The sequence below is a fragment of the Entelurus aequoreus genome, linkage group LG13, assembly GCF_033978785.1.
Source record: "Entelurus aequoreus isolate RoL-2023_Sb linkage group LG13, RoL_Eaeq_v1.1, whole genome shotgun sequence".
In the NCBI taxonomy this organism is placed as follows: domain Eukaryota; kingdom Metazoa; phylum Chordata; class Actinopteri; order Syngnathiformes; family Syngnathidae; genus Entelurus; species Entelurus aequoreus.
In genome coordinates, this window is record NC_084743.1 from 4,508,669 (window position 1) to 4,526,441 (window position 17,773).

The 17,773-nt window shown below is 34.2% G+C and overlaps 2 protein-coding genes across 5 annotated transcripts in view; one reads left to right on the top strand and one right to left on the bottom strand.

Annotated features, from left to right (window-relative positions):
* LOC133663073 (NADPH oxidase 4) overlaps nt 1-12,488 on the bottom strand; it is a 73,439-nt gene extending 60,951 nt beyond the window's left edge. Inside the window, exons 1-4 of one of the 2 annotated variants that reach the window (XR_009828230.1) lie at nt 12,318-12,488; nt 12,029-12,124; nt 2,929-3,039; nt 49-133 (exon numbers count right to left, since the gene is read on the bottom strand). Coding sequence is in view for 1 of the 2 variants with exons in the window: in XM_062067264.1 (XP_061923248.1) it covers nt 49-133; nt 2,929-3,039; nt 12,029-12,124; nt 12,318-12,374 (349 nt within the window). In the remaining variant the exon portion in view is untranslated. The remainder of the gene's footprint in view (nt 1-48; nt 134-2,928; nt 3,040-12,028; nt 12,125-12,317) is intronic. The other variant, XM_062067264.1, reaches the window with a different exon arrangement.
* naalad2 (N-acetylated alpha-linked acidic dipeptidase 2) overlaps nt 1-17,773 on the top strand; it is a 182,560-nt gene that overhangs the window by 120,702 nt on the left and 44,085 nt on the right. For 2 of the 3 annotated variants that reach the window (XR_009828231.1, XM_062067266.1), the window contains exon 1: nt 15,412-15,642. Coding sequence is in view for 2 of the 3 variants with exons in the window: in XM_062067266.1 (XP_061923250.1) it covers nt 15,558-15,642 (85 nt within the window). In the remaining variant the exon portion in view is untranslated. Of the gene's footprint in view, nt 1-15,411; nt 15,643-17,773 lie in introns of those variants that run through there. The other variant, XM_062067267.1, reaches the window with a different exon arrangement.

Consider the following 17,773-nt stretch of genomic DNA (forward strand, 5'->3'; position numbering starts at 1 on the left):
AAGCTAGCATGTTTCTGAGTGTGTTGTTGTTGTTGTTGTTGTTGTTACCAGAGAAGATACAGATGGCGACCCCACAGGCCACGTGGAAAGTCTTGCTTTTGTCCAGCAGTCGCCTGGTCTTTCTGCTTGAAACCTTGGCGAGAAGGTGGAAGGACAGAAAAACAATGAATTGAAATGTTTTATTTGAAATAATAACGTGTGACGCCTTCCTCATCAAGCAGTTCATGGACCAGGCAGTGTAGTTTCAGTACAGCTAGTGAGTGGGCCACACACTCACCGAGGCGTCATTTAGACGTCACTAACACACGATAGTGGTCCATTCACAGTCAACAAGAGCCTTAGCGGCCGTGTTGACAGAGTGTCACTGAACGCACCACACTGCTATGCTAGCTCTGGCCCAGGGGTGTCCAAAGGAAGGCCCGGGGGCCATTTGTGGCCCGCCGCTCATTTTTGAACGGCTTGAAAATACTATTTGAAAAAAATCAAATCAAAGAGCAAACAGGTGAAATGGAACGAGAAAAAGTTGCAATGTTGACTCTAAACACAAAAATGTTTACTTTAAAATTGCCATTACTCAAAAAATAATAATGCATCAAAATCAATGTTGTCATGAATTACTTCTCATCAAATATTCCATTTTGAAATATTTTTTGGGGGGGAAATGTTGAAATGTTGCATATTTTGTGTGTTTGCCACTTAAAAAACAAAGGAGAGCATACAATAATAAAAACATATAATTGACGGATTTAAGTGTTGAAAGTAAAAAAAAAAGTACAATTTTAATGAGTGTGGCCATTTTGGATCTCCAAGAATTTAAGTGAGATTTTTTTTAAACTGTCGTTGCTCAAAAAAATAATAGTGAATCAAAATCAATGTTACTATGAATTATTGACTTATTTAAAAATAATAATTAATCACAATCGGTGGGGGGGGGGAAATTATGAATCAAAATCAATGTTGTTATGAAATATTGACCTATTTAAAAAGAATAATGAATCAAAATCAGAAAAAAAAATATTATAATGAATCAAAATCAATGTTGCTATGAATTATTGACCTATTTAAAAATAATAATGAATCGAAATCAGAAAATAAAATGTAATAATGAATCAAAATCAATGTTGTTATGAATTATTGACCTATTTAAAAATAATAATGAACCAAAATCAGAAAAAAAATATAATAACGAATCAAAATCAATGTTGTTATGAAATATTGACCTATTTAAAAATAATAATGAAAAATTATAATAACAAATCAAAATCAATGTTGTTATGAAATATTGACTTATTTAAAAAATAATAATGAAAAATTATAGTAACAAATCAAAATCAATGTTGTTATGAATTATTGACCTATTTAAAAATAATAATCAATCAAAATCAGAAAAAAAATTATAATACGAATCAAAAACAATGTTGTTATGAATTATTGACCTATTTAAAAATAATAATTAATCACAATCAGAAAAAAAAAAAAATGAATCAAAATCAATGTTGTAATGAAATATTCCATCCATCCATCCATTTTCTACCGCTTATTCCCTTCGGGGTCGCGGGGGGCGCTGGAGCCTATCTCAGCTACAATCGGAAATATTGACCTATTTAAAAATAATAATGAATCAAAATCAGAAAAAAAATAATATAATAACGAATCAAAATCAATGTTATGAATTATTGACCTATTTACAAATAATAATGAATCAAAATCAGAAAAGAAATAATAATAACGAATCAAAATCAATGTTGTTATGAATTATTGACCTATTTAAAAATAATAATTAATCACAATCAGAAGAAGAAGACAATTATGAATCAAAATCAATGTTGATATGAAATATTGACCTATTTAAAAATAATAATGGAAAACTATAATAACGAATCAAAATCAATGTTGTTATGGATTATTGACATATTTAAAAATAATAATGAATCAAAATCAGGAAAAAAGAATTATAATAATGAATCAATATCAATGTTGTTATGAAATATTGACCTATTTAAAAATAATAATGAACCAAAATCAGAAAAAAATATAATAACGAATCAAAATCAATGCTGTTATGAAATATTGACCTATTTAAAAATAATAACGAAAAATTATAATAACGAATCAAAATCAATGTTGTTATGAATGATTGACCTATTTAAAAATAATAACGAAAAATTATAATAACGAATCAAAATCAATGTTGTCATGAAATATTGACCTATTTAAAAATAATAACGAACAATTATAATAACGAATCAAAATCAATGTTGTTATGAATGATTGACCTATTTCAAAATAATAACGAAAAATTATAATAACGAATCAAAATCAATATTGTTATGAATGATTGACCTATTTAAAAATAATAATGAACCAAAATCAGAAAAAAAATATAATAACGAATAAAAATCAATGTTGTTATGAAATATTGACCTATTTAAAAATAATAACAAAAAATTATAATAACGAATCAAAATCAATGTTGTTATGAAATATTGACCTATTTAAAAATATAACGAAAAATTATAATAACGAATCAAAATCAATGTTCTTATGAATTATTGACCTATTCAAGGCTCCAATTACTTCCCAGCAAATATTCCAGATTGCACATTTGTGTTTTTGTCATGAAAAACAGGGTTTTCTTTGACAAAAAGGTCATAAAAAACGTATTAAAAAATGTTTGACTTCCTATCAACAGATCGACCTGAAGTTGATCCAGAGATTTAACATTGAATAATACAAAAATAAATTTAAAAATATGACTTACTTTTAACATTTTTATGACTCTTCCCGGTCTTCGGGACCCAACTTGAGGGGAGCCCCGAAGGTTTAAAAATATCAAAACGGCCCCCGCACGTGCGGCTCTGAATTGTTTTATTCATTTATTTCCTTCATGAGAAGAAAGCTGAGTTGGCAAAGGTGTGAACTTCCTACCGTGTGAGTCCCTCTGAGCCAGGTGAGCAGGCAGCGGCACACGGGCAGCAGCACCAGGCTGCAGTTCAGGTTCAGCACGGAGGCAGAAGCTCTGCTGATGCACAGTCCCAGCTGCAAGGAAACACACACTGTCACTCAAAGGTTCCTACCTTCTTCTACGCCCATCACTTTCTTATTATTATTGTTATTCTTCTTTTTATTACCACACGTTACCGGGAATTCCAGATTTTCCTGGAAATTATTCCGGGGTGTTTTGATAGCCTTCTTCTCCTACAGTTTTCATTGATCGGAACCGCTCGAGTATGAAAACGTTCGGCTCGGCAGGGACATCTGGGCTCACGTTGCTTTGTCTGCCCAAATAGCCCAAATAGGTTTTTGGTTTTGGGGTTGACCCAGGTCTTTTTACACATTACACATTACGAGGATAGCGGCCCGCCTCCACCCACAGAGACAAAGAGAGGCGATTCAAGATTTTTTCAAATGGATTGTTTACTGTGATATTCAAGATATTTATATTTTTGGCTTATAACAACATTTACTAATAATTATTGGGCTAAGACTAATACCGGACTAATAATACAAACCCCAAAACCAGTGAAGTTGGCACGTTGTGTAAAACGTAAATAAAAATAAAAAGCGTGAACAAATTGTCGAACAGTTTAAGAACAACATTTCTCAACAAGCTATTGCAAGGAATTTAGGGATTTCACCATCTACGCTCCGTAATATCATCAAAAGGTTCAGAGAATTTGGAGAATTCGCTGCACATAAGCGATGATATTACGGACCTTCGATCCCTCAGGCGGTACTGTATCAAAAAGCGACATCAGTGTGTAAAGGATATCACCACATGGGCTCAGGAACACTTCAGAAACCCACTGCCAGTAACTACAGTCGGTCGCTACATCTGTAAGTGCAAGTTAAAACTCTACTATGCAAAGCCAAAGCCATTTATCAACAACACCCAGAAACGTTGCCGGCTTCAGTGGGCCTGAGCTCATCTAAGATGGACTGATGCGAAGTGGAAAAGTGTTCTCTGGTCTGACGAGTCCACATTTCAAATTGTTTTTGGAAAGTGTGGACGTCAGAACAAAGAGGAAAAGAACCATCAGGATTGTTCTAGATGCAAAGTGTAAAAGGCAGCATGTGTGATGGTATGGGGGTGTATTAGTGGTCTGTGAAGGCGCCGTTAATGCTGAAAGGTACATACAGGTTTTGGAGCAACATATGTTGCCATCCAAGCAACGTTACCATGGACGCCCCTGCTTATTTGCAATGTGATTTATCAAGGCTGGAACTGTTTTGCGAGCACTATTTTGGTGTAAAAAGAAGCAAAGTTTATTAATCCTAATTCTTTTATTGACACATTTGTTTACTTCCTGTTTTCATTTTGTCACACAATTGACATCAATGGATTCTAAATACAACAGTTCTTTAATAAATAGTAAAGTCAGTTTGTGGATCATCTGACCTGGGGAAAAGCGGTGCACTGCAGTTTACCTCAAGTGGCACGCGAGGGACGTGGGCTGTGGAACCTGGACCAAGACCCCTTCGGTAATTAGGACTGTTCAATGCCAGAATGTTCTTTGGCTTCCAGTCAGCCTGCAACCTTGTAAAGCCCTTCTCTGCGCCCTCGCAGCGCACGGCTGGTGCTGTCTGCTCCGATTAGAAACCCCCAGGTAAAACCATTAGAGCCCCCCAGATAAAACAATTAGAGACCCCCAGATAAGATCATTAGAGCCCCCCAAGTAAGACCAATAGAACCCCCCAGATAAGACCATTAGAAACCCCCCAGATAAGACCATTAGAGCCCCCCAGATAAGACCATTAGAAACCCCCCAGATAAGACCATTAGAGCCCCCCAGATAAGACCATTAGAAACCCCCCAGATAAGACCATTAGAGCCCCCCAGATAAGACCATTAGAAACCCCCCAGATAAGACCATGAGAGCCCCCCCAGATAAGACCATTAGAAAAATCCCCCAGATAAGACCATTAGAAACCGCCCCAGATAAGATCATTAGAGCCCCCCAGGTAAGACCATTAGAGCCCCCCAGATAAGACCATTAGAGCCCCCCAGATAAGACCTATAGAGCCCCCCAGATAAGACCATTAGAGCCCCTCAGATAAGACCATTAGAGCCCCCCAGATAAGACCATTAGAGCCCCCCAGGTGGACCAGACCAGGGCAGTGGTGTGGAAACACAAGAACACACACACACACACACACACACACACACACACACCACACTCACACATTCTTGTATTTTTTACCTTCTTGAGACCTCCAACAAATACCTTTTTTTTAAAATGTTTGTTCCTAATTGGTTTTTAATCTGCCCTGTGATGAGGTGGCGACTTGTCCAGGGTGTACCCTGCCTTCCGCCCAAATGCAGCTGAGATAGGCTCCAGCACCCCCCGCGACCCCAAAAGGGACAAGCGGTAGAAAATGGATGGATGGATGGTTTTTAATCTTCATTATTTACTTCTCTCTATATACTTTTTACTTGTCTCTATATAATTTATTTTTTATTTTGGCCAAAGGGCTCGCATTTCAATTTCTTACACACACTTGTTATTTCATATGTTGACCAGAGGGGGAGCACTTTTAAAAGCGACACACACACACATTCCTGTATTTGGTACCTTCTTGAGACCTCCGAAAAATGCCTCCCTCTTTAGGACCAGCCTTTCTAGATATATAAAGATTTGTATTTACAACATTAATAATATATACATACTATGCAAATACAAAAAAGGAAAGCTTTTAGAATTTTTTTATTTTTTTTGTAATTGGTTTTTAATCTTCATTATTTACTTCAAGTTATTACAGCATGTCTCTATATACATGTTTAATTTTTTTAATTAATTTTGACCAAAGGGGGCGCATTTCAATTTCTTACACAGTCATTGGTGTAGCATAATATTGTTTTGAATATTATTTTTAATATCGTTTTTAATATTGGTTTTAACATGGCTGTGCAGCACTTTGGAAACATTCTTGTTGTGTAAATGTGCTATATAAATAAAGTGGATTGGATTGGATTGGATTACACACACTTGTTATTTCATATGTTGACCAGAGGGGGAGCACTTTTAAAAGCGACACACAGTCAATGTGAAAAATGCCTCCTTTTTGGGACCACACTCATTTTGATAGATGTCACCACAAATGAGACATTGTCTATTAGATGCAATGTTATTGATTTATGTCATCACTTCTTCACACCTCCTCATATGGAAGATACTTTTCCTTCTTCATGTCTCAAGAAGGGCGGAAATACAAGAACACACACACACACGCACAGACTTAAGCCCTCTGACAAGGCATGGAGTGAAAAAGCGTTGGCGTGCCCACGCTTGTTCTCTCCCCCATGCTCCTCAGCGGTCACGCTGCACATGAAAAAGCCCACTTCTTGTTTTCCAACCTTTATCTTTTTTTTTCATAAAAATCCGACAGTTTGAACATAATACTGTTTTTATATCAAACAACAGGTAGACCCTTCTTTTTTCTTTTTAAGTCCCATACGATGTTTTCCTGACTGAAACGATACCGTTCAATGAAATGTCTTTGAAGGAAAGGAGGAGGAAATGCGGATCGGATTTTGCCTTTGAAACGACTCCCGATACAAACGCCATGAACTTGTGACCGCGCTCACGTCAGCCGGGAAGTCTGCGTGTCTCTGGACACAAAAGTCCGAGGGGACTTTAGGTTTTTAGGTCAAGTCTTGGATCGTTCTGGCTTCCCGAGAAAGGTGTTTTTAAACAAAGGGCAAAATCTGACATCGTTGTTGTCAGGCGGTCAAGGGAACCACTACTTTTGGAGAACGATGACGTCACCGCTTGGGGTGGGTACTCGGGCTGGGAAACTTTGGGCACCACACGATTCGATTACTGCGGGTAATGATTCAATTCAGAACCGATTGTCGAATCAAAATCAATACTTTGGGTGCCAGTTCTATGATTAACTACATTCCTCCATTAAATAGATAAAGAGCTCTGACAAATTTCTATATTACTTAAAAGAAAACTTTTTTTTTTTTTTTCAATTCTCCCCAAATATTTAATAAAGTCCAAATAAGGCAACAAGAAAAGTATCCAACACTTCTCTTGTCAGGTTCAAACACTGATGACATTTATTAAACAAGACAAGAAGCAAGGAATCAAACAGAGACCGAATTAAATTTAGCTCAATTGAGGAGAAACGCGTGTCGTCCCACGCTCTGACGAAAGATTGTACGCCTCCTCTTTTATTTGGACTTTCCTTGATTACATAGCAACAGCTGTTTCTAAGGGAGGGGGGTCGTAAACAGCCATCGCCTTTATCACAAAACATTTCAAAGAAAAAGGTGCCTGGAGTGGAACCTCTCCACTTTGTAGATCTCGGGTGAAACTTTGGGCACCACACGATTCGATTCTTGAGGGTAATGATTCAATTCAGAACCGATTCTCAATTCAAAATCAATACTTTGGGTGCCAATTCTATGATTAACTACATTCCTCCATTAAATAGATAAAGAGCTCTGACAAATTTATATATTACTTAAAAGAAAACTGTTTTTTTTTTAATTCAATTCTCCCCAAATATTTAATAAAGTCCAAATAAGGCAACAAGAAAAGTATCGAACACTTCTCTTGTCAGGTTCAAACACTGATGACATTTATTAAACAAGACAAGAAGCAAGGAATCAAACAGAGACCGAATTAAATTTAGCTCAATTGAGGAGAAACGCGTAGACACTGCACCCTTGCACAGTGTCGTCCCACGCTCTGACGAAAGATTGTACGCCTCCTCTTTTATTTGGACTTTCCCTCATTACATAGCAACAGCTGTTTCTAAGGGAGGGGGGTCGTAAACAGCCATCGCCTTTATCACAAAACATTTCAAAGAAAAAGGTGCCTGGAGTGGAACCTCTCCACTTTGTAGATCTCGGGTGAAACTTTGGGCACCACACGATTCGATTCTTGAGGGTAATGATTCAATTCAGAACCCATTCTCAATTCAAAATCAATACTTTGGGTGCCAATTCTATGATTAACTACATTCCTCCATTAAATAGATAAAGAGCTCTGACAAATTTCTATATTACTTAAAAGAAAACTGTTTTTTTTTTTATTCAATTCTCCCCAAATATTTAATAAAGTCCAAATAAGGCAACAAGAAAAGTATCCAACACTTCTCTTGTCAGGTTCAAACACTGATGACATCTATTAAACAAGACAAGAAGCAAGGAATCAAACAGAGACCGAATTAAATTTAGCTCAATTGAGGAGAAACGCGTAGACACTGTACCCTTGCACAGTGTCGTCCCACGCTCTGACGAAAGATTGTACGCCTCCTCTTTTATTTGGACTTTCCTTGATTACATAGCAACAGCTGTTTCTAAGGGAGGGGGGTCGTAAACAGCCATCGCCTTTATCACAAAACATTTCAAAGAAAAGGTGCCTGGAGTGGAACCTCTCCACTTTGTAGATCTCGGGTGAAACTTTGGGCACCACACGATTCGATTCTTGAGGGTAATGATTTAATTCAGAACCGATTCTCAATTCAAAATCAATACTTTGGGTGCCAGTTCTATGATTAACTACATTCCTTCATTAAATAGATAAAGAGCTCTGACAAATTTCTATATTACTTAAAAGAAAACTGTTTTTTTTTTTTTATTCAATTCTCCCCAAATATTTAATAAAGTCCAAATAAGGCAACAAGAAAAGTATCCAACACTTCTCTTGTCAGGTTCAAACACTGATGACATCTATTAAACAAGACAAGAAGCAAGGAATCAAACAGAGACCGAATTAAATTTAGCTCAATTGAGGAGAAACGCGTGTCGTCCCACGCTCTGACGAAAGATTGTACGCCTCCTCTTTTATTTGGACTTTCCTTGATTACATAGCAACAGCTGTTTCTAAGGGAGGGGGGTCGTAAACAGCCATCGCCTTTATCACAAAACATTTCAAAGAAAAAGGTGCCTGGAGTGGAACCTCTCCACTTTGTAGATCTCGGGTGAAACTTTGGGCACCACACGATTCGATTCTTGAGGGTAATGATTCAATTCAGAACCCATTCTCAATTCAAAATCAATACTTTGGGTGCCAATTCTATGATTAACTACATTCCTCCATTAAATAGATAAAGAGCTCTGACAAATTTCTATATTACTTAAAAGAAAACTGTTGTTTTTTTTATTCAATTCTCCCCAAATATTTAATAAAGTCCAAATAAGGCAACAAGAAAAGTATCCAACACTTCTCTTTTCTTAAGTAAATCTGTACAGTGGATATAGATCATTCTACAGCAACCATATATGATCATCTACATCAACAATATTTTCTCAAAAATGGACAGTAGTAACCTAAGCGCACCTTATATGTGTATTAACTCTGGTAAGTGCTTATCCTAGTTGTGGTACATGGTGTATTGATGCCTGTTCAATAAATGACACTCGCAAGTACCCGTAAGCAAGCAACACCAGAACTTTAAAGTGTTTCATTGAGAATATAGAACATTACACACGGGGCTCAAAAATCGGTCAAAATGTTTTAGTACGACTTTGGTAAGCTAGGAAGCCGCACCGCTTGATGGATTGTCGGAGCTTTACGGTTACCATAGTCAGACGTACTGTGCTTCAACGTACGGTGTTATTACGGTGTGTGTATAAGGACCCCAAATTGGCACCTATTAATAGACATTTTATGGTGGGTTCTGATGTTAATTTAAACATTGAATTTTGGTAATTTTCCAATGTATATTCTACAACACAAATACAACGTTGAAACAACATGCTTTCTGACAATGTTTATTCAATGTCAGGTTCTGACGTTGATTGACCATTGAAATTTGGTCATTACCCAAACAATATTCTACAACACAAATACAACGTTGAAACAACATACTTTTTGATGTGTAATCAATGTTGGATTCTGACGTTGATTGACCATTGAAATTTGGTAATTTCCCAACCAATATTCTAAAACTCAAACATAACATTGAAACAACATACTTTTTGACAACGTTTAATCAATGTCGGGTTCTGACGTTGATTTGACCATTGAAATTTGGTCTTTTCCCAACCAATATTCTACAACACAAATACAACGTTGAAACAACATACTTTTTGACAACGTTTAATCAATGTTGGATTCTGACATTTATTTGACCATTGAAATTTGGTCATTTCCCAACCAATATTCTAAAACTCAAATACAACGTTGAAACAACATACTTTTTGATGTGTAATCAATGTTGGATTCTGACGTTGATTGACCATTGAAATTTGGTCATTTGCCAACCAATATTCTACAACACAAATACAACGTTGAAACAACATACTTTTTGATGTGTAATCAATGTTGGATTCTGACGTTGATTGTCCATTGAAATTTGGTCATTTCCCAACCAATATTCTTCAACACAAATACAACGTTAAAACAACATACTTTTTGACGTTTAATCAATGTTGGGTTCTGACGTTGATTAGACCATTGAAGTTTGGTCATTTCCCAACCAATATTCTACAAATACAACGTTGAAACAACATACTTTTTGACTATGTTTAATCAATGTCGGGTTCTAAAGTTGATTTGACCATTGAAATTTGGTCTTTTCCCAACCAATATTCTACAACACAAATACAACGTTAAAACAACATACTTTTTGACGTTTAATCAATGTTGGGTTCTGACGTTGATTAGACCATTGAAATTTGGTCTTTTCCCAACCAATATTCTACAACACAAATACAACGTTAAAACAACATACTTTTTGACGTTTAATCAATGTTGGGTTCTGACGTTGATTAGACCATTGAAGTTTGGTCGTTTCCCAACCAATATTCTATAAATACAACGTTGAAACAACATACTTTTTGACTATGTTTAATCAATGTTGGGTTCTAAAGTTGATTTGACCATTGAAATTTGGTCTTTTCCCAACCAATATTCTACAACACAAATACAACGTTGAAACAACATACTTTTTGACGACGTTTAATCAATGTTGGATTCTGACGTTTATTTGACCATTGAAATTCGGTCATTTCCCAACCAATATTCTACAACACAAATACAACGTTGAAACAACATACTTTTTGACTATGTTTAATCAATGTTGGGTTCTGACGTTGATTGACCATTGAAATTTGGTCATTTCCCAACCAATATTCTCCAACACAAATACAACGTTGAAACAACATGCTTTTTGACGACGTTTAATCAATGTTGGGTTCTGACGTTGATTGACCATTGAAATTTGGTCATTTCCCAACCGATATTCCACGACACAAATATAACGTCGAAAAAACATACTTTTTGACAACGTTTAATCAATGTTGAATTCTGACGTTAATTGACCATTGAAATTTGGTCATTTCCCAACCAATATTCTTCAACACAAATACAACGTTAAAACAACATACTTTTTGACGTTTAATCAATGTTGGGTTCTGACGTTGATTAGACCATTGAAGTTTGGTCGTTTCCCAACCAATATTCTACAAATACAACGTTGAAACGTTGTATGTTTAATCAATGTTGGATTCTGACGTTGATTTGACCATTGAAATTTGGTCATTTCCCAACCAATATTCTACAACACAAATACAACGTTGAAACAACATACTTTTTGACAACGTTTAATCAATGTTGGATTCTGATGTTGATTTGACCATTGAAATGTGGTCATTTCCCAAACAATATTCTAAAACTCAAACATAACATTGAAACAACATACTTTTTGACAACATTTTATCAACGTTGGGTTCTAAAGTTGATTTGACCATTGAAATTTGGTAATTTCCCAACCAATATTCTCCAACACAAATACAACGTTGAAACAACATACTTTTTGACAACATTTTATCAACGTCGGGTTCTAAAGTTGATTTGACCGTTGAAATTTGTCATTTCCCAACCAACAATGTGGATCCAACATTAGACACTGAGGTATTAATGTCATTCTCACATGCAGCTGACCAAATTTGATTTAGTGGCAACATCTGACCTAAGTGTGTGTGTGTGTGTGTGTGTGTGTGTGTGTGTGTGTGTGTGTGTGTGTGTGTGTGTGTGTGTGTGTGTGTGTGTGTGTGTGTGTGTGTGTGTACCCCCAGCATCTTGTAGAGGTAGTGATACTGCCGTCCACAGGAGTACAGCAGGAAGGTTTTGACAAACAGCCAGGTGTTGGCGCCCAACCACAGCACCTACACACACACACACACACACACACACACACACACACACACACACACACACACACACACACACACACACACACACACACACACACACACACACAAAGTGAGAGACTACACAACATACATACATTTCAGTCGCCATACCAAGCGGCCATGTTTGTTTACATTCCAACTGCAGGAGATGACCATTTCAACTTACCAGTACAAAATGTTTCCCTCCTTCATTGGCGAGCCAGCTGCGTGCTGACACCATCATTGACTGCCTGCTTGTGGCCTCGGCTGACAGGAGACCAGCGTCCACACTTCCCGCAACTTCTTTGACTTCTACACATTTTACACACACACACACACAGGCAGGCAGGCAGGGGGGGAGAGAGAGGGAGAGAGAGAGAGAGGGAGAGAGAGAGAGAGAGAGAGAGAGAGAGAGAGAGAGAGAGAGAGAGAGAGAGAGACAGAGGTCCTGCCTTCAAATCTTCACACTTACGCGTGAAAACATTTTTTTTTATTCTTTCCAAGCGTCGATGAAGAATGACGTTTTGTCAGAAAGAGGAATTCAAAAGTAAAACACCGACGTAAGACGTCATATATATATATATACATGCACGTACATAAACTGGCCACTAGAGGGTGCCCTCCAGTGGGAAATCTATCTGCTACAATACTTTGATGTATTATATTGTGTAAATATATTGTACTGATATATTGTGTAAATATACTGTACTGATATATTGTGTAAATATACTGTACTGATATACTGTGTAAATATATTGTACTGATATATTGTGTAAATATACTGTACTGATATACTGTGTAAATATATTGTACTGATATATTGTGTAAATATACTGTACTGATATACTGTGTAAATATATTGTACTGATATACTGTGTAAATATACTGTACTGATATACTGTGTAAATATACTGTACTGATATATTGTGTAAATATACTGTACTGATATACTGTGTAAATATACTGTACTGATATATTGTGTAAATATACTGTACTGATATACTGTGTAAATATACTGTACTGATATATTGTGTAAATATACTGTACTGATATACTGTATATTTATACTGTACTGATATACTGTATAACTATACTGTACTGATGTACTGTGTAGATATATTGTACTGATATATTGTGTAATTATAATGTACTGATATATTGTGTAAATATACTGTACTGATATAGTGTGTAAATATACTGTACTGATATATTGTGGGAATATACTGTACTCATATATTGTGTTAATATACTGTACTGATATACTGTGTAAATATACTGTACTGATATAGTGTGTAAATATACTGTACTGATATACTGTGTAAATATGTTGTACTGATATATTGTGTTAATATACTGTACTGATATACTGTGTAAATATACTGTACTGATATATTGTGTAAATATACTGTACTGATATACTGTGTAAATATACTGTACTGATATATTGTGTAAATATACTGTACTGATATATTGTGTTAATATACTGTACTGATATACTGTGTAAATATAATGTACTGATATACTGTGTAAATATACTGTACTGATATACTGTGTAAATATAATGTACTGATATACTGTGTAAATATACTGTACTGATATAGTGTGTAAATATAATGTACTGATATACTGTGTAAATATACTGTACTGATATATTGTGTAAATATAATGTACTGATATACTGTGTAAATATACTGTACTGATATATTGTGTAAATATACTGTACTGATATACTGTGTAAATATACTGTACTGATATACTGTGTAAATATAATGTACTGATATATCGTGTAAATATACTGTACTGATATATTGTGTAAATATACTGTACTGATATATCGTGTAAAAATATTGTACTGATATATTGTGTAAATATACTGTATAACTATACTGTACTGATATATTGTGTAAATATACTTTATAACTATATATATATATATATATATATATATATATATATATATATATATATATATATATATATATATATATATATATATATATATATATATATATATATATATATATAAAGGGTCTCTGTCATAAAAATTGTGAAAATAAATCATATATTATTATATATATTTATTTTTTTCTAAACTTTTTTTTTAATCCCACTAAGATGGTTCGTGATACAAAAGGGCCCCACTCAGAAAATCGTTAAAATGTATGTATTTTTTTTATTTTATTTTATTTTTTTTAGTTTCAATGCTTTAAACTCTATCAACTTCAAATCTAACAGTAGATATACATTTTTTTATTTTTGTATGTTTTGTGTTCTTTTTGTAAAAAAATAAATAAATAAAATAAAAATAATACGTTTTTTATTGAAATTACACAAAATAGTGAAATACACAATATATCTCCCACCCCCCCCCAAAAAAATTTTTCAAAGTGTGGAATATTTGATGTGAGGTAATTGGAGACCCTTAATTAGGTTAATGGTTAATGGTTAACAACATTGATTTGAATTTATTATCGTTAATAAATACATACAAATATATATATATAAATATATATACATTTATATATTTATTTTTTCAATGTGTCATTTCTCAAAAAACGATAATAAATTCAAATCAAATCAATCCCTTTTCTGATTCATTTTTCAAATGTGTAACGTGTTGAAGTGTACACACGTGTATTCACATTTTTATTATGTCCTAATCCTCATTCATTTTTTATATCCATGATTACGTTTTATTTTTCTACCTATTATTTTATTTTTTCTCCACAGTATTGCTCAAATGCTCTTTTGCTGCAAAGTTTTTTAGGCGAGGGCCAGTTCATGATAGTGACGTCACTGTCAAAGCATGGTGAAGTGGCACCACCTTGTGGAATGTTTGCAATGAAAACTAAATTATAGCCAATATTTCAGAATACAGTAGTTTTCGCTAAAACTATATTATTTTAATCTACTTATTATTTTATAAGATCTACCACTGATTGTTTCCTTGATAAAAAAAAAAGAACCATAAGAACTGTAATAAAGAGCCAGGTGTTTGAACCGCTCTTTCTAAGAGACATAAGTCCCATCTCTAGCCAGTAGATGGCAGCAGAGGCACGGCAGACATAACACAGAATAACACAATATATCAGTACAGTGAATTGATCAACGTGGACCCCGACTTAAACAAGTTGAAAAACTTATGCAATCTACTAATACAAGTTTCAATCAATCAATCAATTGGGTGGACAATCGCCAACGCTGTACTTGCATGGGCGTAAAAACCGGCTCCCAAACGAACAACTCCAAAGTGGGAGTCGGTTCTCGGAGCTGCTCAAAAGGCTCAGTTCGTTCTTGAACGTCCCATCTGCACTACTACTGGCAGTTGGAAGACATACCACACGCCGTGTGTGTTTACTTCTCTGTCTTGTCAACAACTAACCGGAACAGAGCGAACAATTATCCTTCTATTGTCCTCCGAGCCAACATGTCGAAACGAAGTGGGAGATTAGTCCGATGTTTGTGGTTGTTTGTGGCCGTGGCAGCTCTCTTTTTCCTGGGCTTCATCGCAGGTGAGTGTGGAGCCAATATGGACGCCAACATTTAGGCGCTAATTGCTCGGAGGGGACAGTTAGCTCAACATAATGGCACTTTTTGGTCCTACAATGGCCATTAAAGTCGAGTTATGAAGTTTACACCGTGTTTCTGTAAGACTGTCGAACTATAAACTCGTTTTAATCAATCAAATTATCGACAGGGAGTCGAATCATGATCCCGGGCAAACTGTCACTGTTGATATTATTGTGTACTGTAAATACTTATACTACATACAATTTATTGTCTATGTGAGCAAAATTCGTGTCTAAAAATGTATTTGGTAAAATATTTGTTTTTAATTCAGGGTGAAAAAAATTACTGTATAAAGAAATTTAGGGTAAAAAAAATTGTTGCAGAAAATTTCAGTGTAAAAAAAACCCAAATTCAGTGTAATAAAATGTAGTGTATAAAACAATTTGTGTAAAAAAAATTCAGTGTATAAGGAATTCAGTGGAAAAAAATTCAGTGTATAAACATTTAGTGTAAAAATATTTATGGTATAAAAAATCACTGTTTAAAAAATCTAGGGTGTAAAAAAAAATAATTGGACAAAAATTCATTGTATAAAAAAATCTAAGTGAAAAAATTCGGTGCAGAAAAAATAAGGGTAAACAAATTCAGTGTAAAAAAATATTTAGTGTCTAAAAATCCAGTGCATAAGAAATGTCATTGTACAAAAATTCAGTGTATAAAAAAATTAAAAGCAGAAAAAGTTGGTGCAGAGAAATTCAGTGTAAAAAAATCCAGGGTGAACAATTTCAGTGTAAAATATTTACTGTAAAAAACTTGGTGCAGAAAAATTCAGTGTATGAAAATTGAGTGTAAAAACATTTACTGTATAAAAAAAACAGTTTTTAAAAAAAATTCAGGGTGGAAAAAAATTAATTATACAAAAATTCAGTGTATAAAAAATTAAGAGTGGAAACGTGGTGCAAAAAAATTCAGTGTATAAGTAATTCAGTGGAAAAAAATTCAGTGTAAAAATATTTATGGTATAAAAAAATCACTGTTTAAAAAATCTAGGGTGTAAAAAAAATTAATTGGACAAAAATTCATTGTATAAAAAAATCAAAGTGGAAAAATTCGGTGCAGAAAAAATAAGGGTAAACAAATTCAGTGTAAAAAAATATTTAGTGTATAAAAATCTAGTGTATAAGAAATTTCATTGTACAAAAATTCAGCGTATAAAAAAATTAAAAGCAGAAAAAGTTGGTGCAGAGAAATTCAGTGTAAAAAAATCCAGGGTGAACAATTTCAGTGTAAAATATTTACTGTAAACAACTTGGTGCAGAAAAATTCAGTGTATGAAAATTGAGTGTAAAAACATTTACTGTATTAAAAAAAACTGTTTTTAAAACAAATTCAGGGTGGAAAAAAATTCATTATACAAAAAATTCAGTGTATAAAAAATTCAAAGTGGAAACATACGGTGCAAAAAAATTCAGTGTATAAGTAATTCAGTGTACAAAAATTCAGTGTATAAAAAGAATCAAGGCAGAGAAATTCAGTGTAAAATATTCAGGGGGAGCAAATTCAGTGTGAAAAACATTTAGTGGATACAAATTTAGTGTAAAAAAAAATCAGTACAAAAAATCAGTGTGTAAGAAATTCCATGTACAAAAATGCAGTGTATAAAAAAAATCAAAGTGGAAAAATTTGGTGCAGAAAAAATAAGGGTAAACAAATTCAGTGTAAAAAAATATTTAGTGTATAAAAATCCAGTGTACAAGAAATTTCATTGTACAAAAATTCAGTGTATAAAACAATTAAAAGCAGAAAAAGTTGGTGCAGAGAAATTCAGTGTAAAAAAATCCAGGGTGAACAATTTCAGTGTAAAATATTTACTGTAAACAACTTGGTGCAGAAAAATTCAGTGTATGAAAATTGAGTGTAAAAACATTTACTGTATAAAAAAAAACTGTTTTTAAAACAAATTCAGGGTGGAAAAAAATTCATTATACAAAAAATTCAGTGTATAAAAAATTCAAAGTGGAAACATACGGTGCAAAAAAATTCAGTGTATAAGTAATTCAGTGTACACAAATTCAGTGTATAAAAAGAATCAAGGCAGAGAAATTCAGTGTAAAATATTGAGGGGGAACAAAT